Source organism: Lipotes vexillifer, unplaced genomic scaffold, assembly GCF_000442215.2.
Source record: "Lipotes vexillifer unplaced genomic scaffold, Lipotes_vexillifer_v1.1 scaffold35, whole genome shotgun sequence".
NCBI lineage: Eukaryota > Metazoa > Chordata > Mammalia > Artiodactyla > Lipotidae > Lipotes > Lipotes vexillifer.
In genome coordinates, this window is record NW_006780561.1 from 272,865 (window position 1) to 282,542 (window position 9,678).

Below are 9,678 nucleotides of genomic sequence, written 5' to 3' on the forward strand. Positions count from 1 at the left end.
TCCAAACATTCCTCAAGGACACAGTCATTTTGCACAACAAAGGGAAAACCAGCCCATTTCTGGCAATCGGGTGGAAGTCTAAGAGGAAAAAAAGTATACCAATATAAATTCCTCTCTAGCGATGAAGAATAGGGTGTTTAATATTATACCATAGAATAAGTAGGGTATTTTAAGGATCTTTTTTCCTTTTTTGAACGCATTTTACCTTAGAAAATTTCACAGAGAACGTAATGATCTAAAGAGTGGGAAGGATGATATCTTACATTGCTCTTATATTTAAATCTTACATAAATTTCTTAAAAGAACTCCAAGTTAATAAAATGACCTTCTTAATAAAAGCCTTCTTCTCATGTATCAGCCTCCTACATTAAAAAAAAAAAAAACAGAACAGGAAGTGCAAGCATTTGGCTTCCATTTTCCTTTTATAAACCAATAACATCTTCAGTTCTATGTGGCTTCTGATAAATGTTGGCAGAACTGGTGCACTCCCAGAATAAATTCTGTGTACTCAGCTCTCCCTACTCATATACATCCCTAGGTGGAACGACCACAAAACTGCCCACTACAAAACAGGCTGAAGAGAAATCTGGATGTGACAGAAGGTATGTGTATATTATAGCGTGACACTGATACATTAAAAACAATTTCATGTCTAGGGTCAAATCTCTAACCAAGTGTCAGTGCCGTAACACTATAACTATTACTGATACACGTGAAGTTTCAAACTGAGGGGCTAGGGTAACGGGACAGAAATTGCACACAAACAAAAGAAAAACTTCCAAATGTTCTCTTCCCCTTAAAGCAAGTTTCAGTTCTACAAATCTACCCTTGCCTTTAAAATATCAAAGTGTCGTTCTGCCCTCAATTCTCATCCTGTTGTGCAAGGAAATCTGTGTCTCTCTTCCCCAGATTAGGAATATGAGAAGATTTCCAGGTCCGTAAAGACCAGAAAGCAGCCCTGCGGCAAGTTTTATCTTGCCCCAAAGCTGTGAAAGTGGGCATGGTAGTGTGGAAAAAGCATCCGAAAGGAAAAAATCTGTAAACCATACACCTGTGGTTGGAAAAACAAAACAAAACAGAAAAAAAAACCCCAAACCCACGGATCTGGACATCAGGATCTCGAGGTATAGACAGAAAAAAAAGAACAATCGTGGCTCGGGTCAAAACCCGAGAAGCGTTTCCTAAGCGATCGGGGTAGTGAGTGGGGATCTTAGTGGAGGATGGAGAGCTGGATGTGACCTAACGTACCGACACCGCCATTCACCGCGGCCGGGTCCGCGCCTCCCCCTCCGGACGCCTAGTGCGCCAGCCAATCCCCTCGCGCACTCCCCTTCCCATTGGAGGCCCCGCCCCCCGCGCCGGGGATGCTGGGCCCCCGCGGCGTGACGCAAGCACGGCAGCTCCGCCCCCTGCGTCTCTGGCCTCGCCGGTCTTGGGGGGGGGATGGTTCTATCATGGCGTCAATGCAGGTAAGAGGAGTTTGCAGCATCTGGGCGGGCTCCGGAGCCACAGGGAGGATACGAGCGTTTCGTCCGGGGGGGTGTCTGGGACTCTGGGCACCTGGGCCGGCTCCGGAGCGGCCCCGGTGGCCGGTCCTTCCCCAGCGTCCGGGCGTTGGGAGGGGTGAGAGGCGGCGAGAAGAAGGGGGTTTCTCGGTCGGTCGAAGCGGACACCAGCCGGCCGGGAAGTTGGGGGATAAAGAAGGCTAAGGGGAGGAAAGGGCGAAGTTTGATGTTCGCTCAGCGGCAGTGGTCTCGGAATCATCTCCAGCTCACCCGGACGGCTCCCGCTGGCCTGACCCCCGCCCCAGGGATGTCTTTTCCTCCGCGGTCCCCGGCTGGGCGGAAACAGCTGCTGTCGCCGTTGTCGCCGGGGCAGGGGCGGCCCTGAGAGGGGCTGAGTGTGGGGAGCTGAAAAGGCGTTCCCGGAGAAGGCGGCTGGCTGCAGAGGCGTTTCGCGGCCTCTGTTCAGGCCTCCCACGCCCGGCCTCCCTGGCCTGCTCGGCCCCTCGACTCCCCTTTTGACTCTTAGTCCTTTGCCCCAGGGGTACCTTCCTTTTTCAGCCTCCGCACTCTCAACGAACATACGTCCAGCAGCCCATTTTCTCACTCTCCCCGAAGCTGCAGTTAGCCCATCAAAGTCATTTGCCGCCTAGTATGCAGTCTCCCCGAGAGACAAGCCACCAGCTCCCCATACCTCCCGGGATAGATAGCTCGCCCTCAAATCTTTTTATTTCCTACGGTGCCCCACCCTTGCGGTCGCGGTTAGGCTACAGCCTTTTACCCCTCTTCCCCACATCTTTATTGGAACCTTAGTTTGGTAGGAGGTGTTTTGTTAACCCATGTTGTATTTACCTGACTTGGCAATGCGTGGTTTTCTGGTTTTCCAACTTAATAGGCTCCTTTTTACCAAATCCAAGGAGTTTGATTTTTTTTCAGGCAAAGATGGCATCCCCAGTTACAGTTCTGTAGAGATTAACTGTGCATTATCTATAGCTTGCATTTAATTTACAGATGAAGACTAGCTCTGTCAAAACACAGGAAGAGAAGGCAGAACTCCCGTTTGGAGTGTCATCTGAGCGCTTTTTAGAGTTTTAACAACATCTTAAAGGAAGAGACCACGTTTTTCTTGGAAGGATTTTATGCTTTTGTTTCTAGAAGAATAAGCACGTTTCTCTGTCCCTTTTTTCCTCTTTTTAGGAGAGAAAAGTGCTTTTCTTTCATCTCTTCTCTTTTCAGCATCTTCTTCCTCTTCTGTGCACGTATTTGTTTCACATTTACTTCTGTGCTTTTGTGTTGTCTGTCCCCTTTCAGCCTCTCCATTCAAGACTCTTTTTACCTTTGCTTCTCCCTCTGGACTTTCCTGCAGAATAGAAAAAGAAAATTGTATATAACATTCCTAGTTGAAGAGATGTCATGAAGTAATCCAGAGAAAAAACAAGAACAATTTCAGAAAACATTATACTTTACCCTAATCTCCCCAGAGACGTTAGAGAAGTTTCATCATTTGGGCCAAAAAAGGAACTGTAGAACACTAGTTGAACAGTAGATCGGCTATATGACCAATTTAAGATTATTTGTATTAAAAGATTAAAATCCACTATACTTATGATTATATTTGGCAGGAGGATTATAGGGATAATTAATTTGCTGATTAGATTTAGACTTTGAGTGTCTGGAGAAGACAGATTTCAGTTTTTAAGAGAAAAAAACTTGAGTCAGTACAAAACAATGTTGGCAGTCTTGAATTTTACATGGCGACTTAAGCAATGGAAAAAATACTAGGCAGTGCGATACTGCGTTTTTCTGCATCCCAAGTACTACCTCTGACTGTCTTTCCACCCTTTATTCCTTTATGTCTTCTGATTAGAGGAATGGAAAACTGATGTTTCCTATTTTAATTAAAACTAAATTCTTCCTTTTATTTGTATTGTAAGAATACCTGATACAGATTTTCTGGTAGTATCTTTTTTATTAAAAATTTTTTTTATCGAAGCATAGTTGATATACAATAGTTTATGTTTCAGATGTACAATATAATGATTCACAGTTTTAAAGATTATACTCCACTTATAGTTATTAGGAAATATTGGCTATATTCCCTGTGCTGTACAATATATCCTTTTAGCTTATTTTATACATAGTAGTTTGTACGTGTTAACCCTGTCTCCCTATCTTGCTCCTCTCCCTTTCCCTCTCCAGTGTTAACCACTAGTTCTTTATATCTGTGAGTCTGTTTCTTTTCTGTTATATTCACTAGATTTACTTTTTAGATTCCACATGTAAGTGATACTGTACAGTATTTCTTTCTCTGACTGATTTTATATCACTGAGCATAATACTCTCCAAGTCCATCTATGTTGTTGCAAATGGCAAAGTTTCATTCTTTTTTACAGCTGAGTAATATTTCATTGTTTGTGTGTGTGTGCATGTGTGCACACCAACATCTTATTTATTTGTTCATATGTTGGTGGATACTTAGATTGCTTCCATATCTTAACAGTTGTAAATAGTGCTGCTATGAACATTGGAGTGCATGTATCTTTTACATTAGTGTTTTCATTTTCTTCTGATATATACCCAGGAGTGGAATTGCTGGATCAAATAGTAGTTCTAATTTCTGTTTTTGAGGACCCTCAATACTATTTTTCATAGCGGCTGCACCAGTGTACATTCCCACCAACATTGTACAAGGGTTCCCTTTTCTTCACATCATTTTCTGGTAGTATCTTGAAAAATATTTTAATATACATAAACTGAGCTTTTGAAACACAACACTTTCTGTGTGGTTATTCTGTGTCTTAGAACAAAATTTTTTCCTGACCATCTTAATGGCAAAATTTAACTCCTCAAAACAAATAAATTATACATAAAACTACAGCTAAATTATGAAATTTGTTCATTCACTCATCAGTTATTTTTTTGAGGGCCCACTATGTGTCTGGTATTCATCTAGGTGCTGGGGATACAGCAGTGAACAAAAGCAGGCAAGATTTCTGCCCTTGTGAATGTAATAGTCTGGTTAGGGGTAATGGATAAAAACAAAATATTTAAGTTAATCGCTATTATATTAGAAGGTGATAGTGCTATGGAGAAAAATTGTGGAAGGAGGTTAGGAAATATTTTTTGGATTTTAGTTTGAGTGCTTAGGAAAAAATAAGCTATACATGAATGCTGCTCTAACCATGTCCTTACCTAAAAAAGTTTTCAGTAGATTTCTTTATCTTAACCCACACCAGGATATTATTGCTGATGAGGAGGTTACTTAAGCTGTAAGAGGAACTGTATTTTAGAAACAGGCATATTATACAAATGTAACATAAGACTTGATTACTTACATTGATAAAAATAAACAAATGAATAAAACAAATTAGCCTTTAGGATCATCAGGCTATCAAGTAAAGGTAGACTTTGAATTTCTTCTTTGGAGAGTATGTTGTTGTTTTGTCTTTTTTTAAAAAATTTTATTGAAGTATGGTTTTTTACAGTGTGTTAATTTCAGGTGTACAGCACAGTGATTCAGTTATACATTTACATATATATATATATATATATCCTTTTTTAGATTCTTTTCGGAGAGTATGTATTTTAAAGTTGATGTTGTAACTACTGCAGTATACTCTATCAGTGCCTCTCAGCCTTTTTTTAGGCTGTGACACACACAGAAAATACGTTTTGAATTGCACACCAGGGTGGGTGAGATTGTTGGAGGCTAGAAGCACCTGGCCAAGCAGCTCAGAGTGAAACACTGGGGATGAGGATCAGTATTCTGGTACACCTGTAATGCTGGGGAAGCTCTGCTCTGTAGTTTTGCTAGAGTTGTTCTTCAATATATAGTTCAAGATTGTGGTTTTCAGATTTATATGAGCCCTTTGAGATGTTCTTTCCCATTTTTTTCTTTTTCTTTTTTTCTTCCTAGAGCAAAGTCACAAATCACCAAGTAAGGTATGATTAGGTTATGTTTTAAGAAACCATTCTTTGAGAATGGTGGGTTCATGGTGATACTTAAAATTGGCAGGAGTTAGAGTAAAGAAATAGATTTACATTTAATTTTGATGATTCTAGAATTCTTAAAATATTATGTGGAAAGTTGTCGATAACAAATTTTTAGATTTAGCATTTTTGGGACTTAGATAAATTGGTACAAATTTTCTATCCCCAAACTACAAAAGCATTATTAAAGTGAATTTTTATGTGATTCAAAACATTTCTTAAGGGCTTCCCTGGTGGCGCAGTGGTTGGGAGTCCGCCTGCTGATGCGGGGGACACGCGTTCGTGCCCCGGTCCGGGAGGATCCCACGTGCCGCGGAGCGGCTGGGCCCGTGAGCCATGGCCGCTGGGCCTGCGCGTCCGGAGCCTGTGCTCCGCAACGGGAGAGGCCACAACAGTGAGAGGCCTGCGTACCGCAAAAATAAATTAAAAAAAAAAAACATTTCTTAAAAGTGTAGCAATATTAGGGTATTCTGTTTGCAGCTAAACCATAAAATAGTATTTTTTGTGTTATGTTTCTTTTTTCATTTTGTACCTAATCTTTTTTTCCCCCTATTGGCTCATTTCATATTATAAAATAATTAATATTGCCTCCTGGATATTTCTGATTTTAGAATTTAGCTGTTTGATTCAGCCTTTATGTTAGAAGTTTTTAAGTATACCTGGTATACTTTTCTAATTTAACCATCTAGATTTACTGATTTTAGGTAATGAACTACTTTTACCTTATGTCTTAAGATCTTAGAAAGTCAGTGTATAGTAGTTGATATTTGTCAATTCCAGAAATAGTGATATAATTGAAAGAAATGGTCAGTTGAATTACTCTTGCAGATTTTCTGAGTTATCTTCCTCTCTTACTTAATTGGGTCTTAGACTATTGACTGTTGACTTGACTAGATGGAAAGAGATTGAGATTTAGTAACAGGAGATGGATTATGAATGTGTGTTTTTTCTTAGATGAGTTAGAAATAATAAATTATTTTGGATTATTCACAACTCTGCATTGCTGTTCACTCAAATAATTGGTGTAGTGATTGAGAGAGGTAGAGTATGGCCTCTTGCTGACATTATTATTGTAGTCATGTTACCTTGACAATTAGATTTCATATGACTGTTGACATCATTATGAAGGGTTACAGCATAATTAAAAGTTAGAAAACTGACTGTCATCACGGATCCTGAGGCTTACTGAGCACTGGAGACTTGGGGTGTATAGCTAGAATTACAGTATCTGAGAAGGTTGGCTAGGTACTTGGGCTAGGAATGGGGCTGACAGAGAGCTGTTGGAGCAAGTGCTGAAGGAAAAGGGGAACATCATAGAGTAGAATTGACGGTGTTCTGTGTGAATGAGAGACATAAGTAGATAGTAGACTACATTGTGAACAAAAGCATAAAGTTGGGGTCATCATCTTAATTCTCAAAGCAGTCATTGTGGTATTTTTCTTTTTGCTATTAATCAATTACTACTTTACAAGATGCCTTTTATTTTTGTCCTAAAGTGTTGGTTTGGGTCTTTGATTTAACTTTTTAGGTCTCTTCCACTCCTCTGGGCCATAGATTCCATTAGAATAGGAAAAAAGAAATCCTTTCTCACTGTTCCTTAAATGTGCACATAGTGACTACAGTAAATGCTTGTCAGTCACTTGACATAGCAAATTCTGCATTAATTTAGTTCTATTTTAGAGAAATCCAAAAAATTTCACAATTTGTTTGGAAACACAAATAATCCCAAATAGCCAAAGCAATCTTGAGAAAGAAAAACGGAGCTGGAGGAATCAGGCTCCTTGACTTCAGACTATACTACAAAGCTACAGTAATCAAGACAGTATGGTACTGGCACAGAAATAGAAATATAGATCAGTGGAACAGGATAGAAAGCCCAGAGATAAACCCATGCACATACAGTCACCTTATCTTTGCTAAAGGAGGCAAGAATATACAATGGGGCTTCCCTGGTGGTGCAGTGGTTGAGAATCTGCCTGCTAATGCAGGGGACACAGGTTCGAGCCCTGGTCTGGGAGGATCCCACATGCCGCGGAGCAACTAAGCCTGTGAGCCACAACTACTGAGCCTGCGCGTCTGGAGCTGGTGCTCCGCAATGGGAGAGGCCGCGATAGTGAGAGGCCTGCGCACCATGATGAAGAGTGGCCCCCGCTTGCCACAACTAGAGAAAGCCCTCGCACAGAAACGAAGACCCAACACAGCAAAGATAAATAAATTAATTAAAAAACTCCTACCCCCAATATCTTCTAAAAAAAAAAAAAAGAATATACAATGGAGAAAAGACAGCCCCTTCAATAAGTGGTGCTGGGAAAACTGGACAGCTACATGTAAAAGAATGAAATTAGAACACTCCCTAACACTGTATACAAAAATAAACTCAAAATGGATTAAAGACCTAAATGTAAGGCCAGACGCTATAAAACTCTTAGAGGAAAACATAGGCAGAACACTCTAAGACGTAAATCACAGCAAGATCCTTTCTGACCCACCTCCTAGAGAAATCTAGTAAGCAATTTTCTTATAGTAAAGTTGAATACCTATAAAGGAATAACAAAATTCATATTTATAATTACATGTGTATTCCCCCCAAAGTTTGTTTATTTTCTTGATTTATGTGTTTACCATAACTTTATGTTTTTCAAAGTATTTTCATTTTTTTCCTCTCTGGATTCTTATTCCAACCTTGTAAAATGGGAAGTCAGATAATCCCATTTCATTCTATTAGAGAGAAAGAGTGACTTTTGATAAGTAATCACTTACTTGGGAAGTGACTTACCCAAAATTTCATAGCAACTGAGTAGTGAAGCTGAATTGGAAACCAAGCTCTGAAATCTACTGATGCTGTTAAGTTGGAGGTAATGAACATATTAACGAGTTTGGTATTGTTGAGAAATCATTTGGATAATTATTTAAATCTTCAGTCAAGAATTTAGCATTTACTAAAAAATATAGCTTCTATAGTTAAGAAAATGAGAGGAAAATATTCCTTATACTTTAAAATATAAAGTCACTTTATCAAAATTTTTACAAAGGTTCTTTATGCATATACTTGTGCACTGAGTAAAATTATAATGGCAAATCTTTACTGTTCAAAGATAATCTTTATTAAGGAGAATTTTTAAAGGGGTGATCTGGCATTTTTCTGAAAATATACTTCTGCATAGTATTTATCTAAATTGAGCATTTGTTAGATGAATTTTATTGCATCTTTATATTATTGTCTGCTTCATTATTTTACCTACATAATACTTTTTCATGTTTGTCAGGTGTTTTAAGAATGTCTTCATTTGATAGCCTTTATTTGGGAATGCAGTTTTTGGAGTACCAACAAATGGTGCATACCTTTGAGTTACTTTATTCTGAGACAAACTGTAGTTTCATTCAGTTGCTTTTGTAAAACTTCATTAGAAAAACGTGCTCAGGATCTGGAATCAAAAGACCTGGATTCAGGTTCTGTTTCACTACGTAACAGTTGTGTTGCGCAAAAATCCGTGTAGTGAAGTGGTTAAGAAAAAAGTAGATTAACAGAGAGGTAAACATTTGTAAAACTCCTTTCTTGGTTTCCCTTCCCAAACTTGTTCTTTCTGTAGTATATTCCCCATGTGGTACCTGGCAACTTCGTTCTTCCAGTTGTTCACTCAGAAACCTTGGTTTCATCCCACTCCGTAGTCAAACCATCAGCAGATTCTATCCAGCTCTACCTTCAGAATAAATCCAGAATCCAACTCTCTGCTCTTCTGCATTATTACCTGATGTAAATCATCATCATCATCATCTGTATTCTGTATTATATCAACAGCTTCCTAACTGGTTTCTCTGCTTCTGCCCTTGTTCCCTTACAGTCTTTTCTCAACTCATCAGATTCTTTCAAAACAGAAGTCGAATGTCACTTCACTCACATCCTTACTGTGGCTTCCCTATTTTACTCAGAATATAATCCAAAATCCCTGTTAATGACCATTGCCCCACCCTCCTCACTTCTCTACAGCCTTATGGGCCTCCTTGCTATCTTTGCCCCTGTTATTTCCTCTGCTTGGAGTGCTCTTCTCCATATATCTGATGGCTCACTTCCTTTTTTTTTAATCTCAGATCTTTGTTCAAATGTAGTTTTCTCAGAGAAGGCTTCCTTGATCACCCAGTACAAAACAGTCCTTCCACTGTGGCACTTGCAGTGCCCCTTTCCCTA

General features: G+C 39.5%; 1 protein-coding gene across 1 annotated transcript in view; it reads left to right on the forward strand.

Annotated features, from left to right (window-relative positions):
- The first annotated feature begins 1,363 nt into the window (after positions 1-1,363).
- UBE2W (ubiquitin conjugating enzyme E2 W) overlaps positions 1,364-9,678 on the forward strand; it is a 74,090-nt gene continuing 65,775 nt past the window's right edge. The window contains exon 1 of the mRNA XM_007453710.1: positions 1,364-1,469. Within this exon, the coding sequence (XP_007453772.1) occupies positions 1,365-1,469 (105 nt within the window). The 5' untranslated portion in view covers position 1,364. The remainder of the gene's footprint in view (positions 1,470-9,678) is intronic.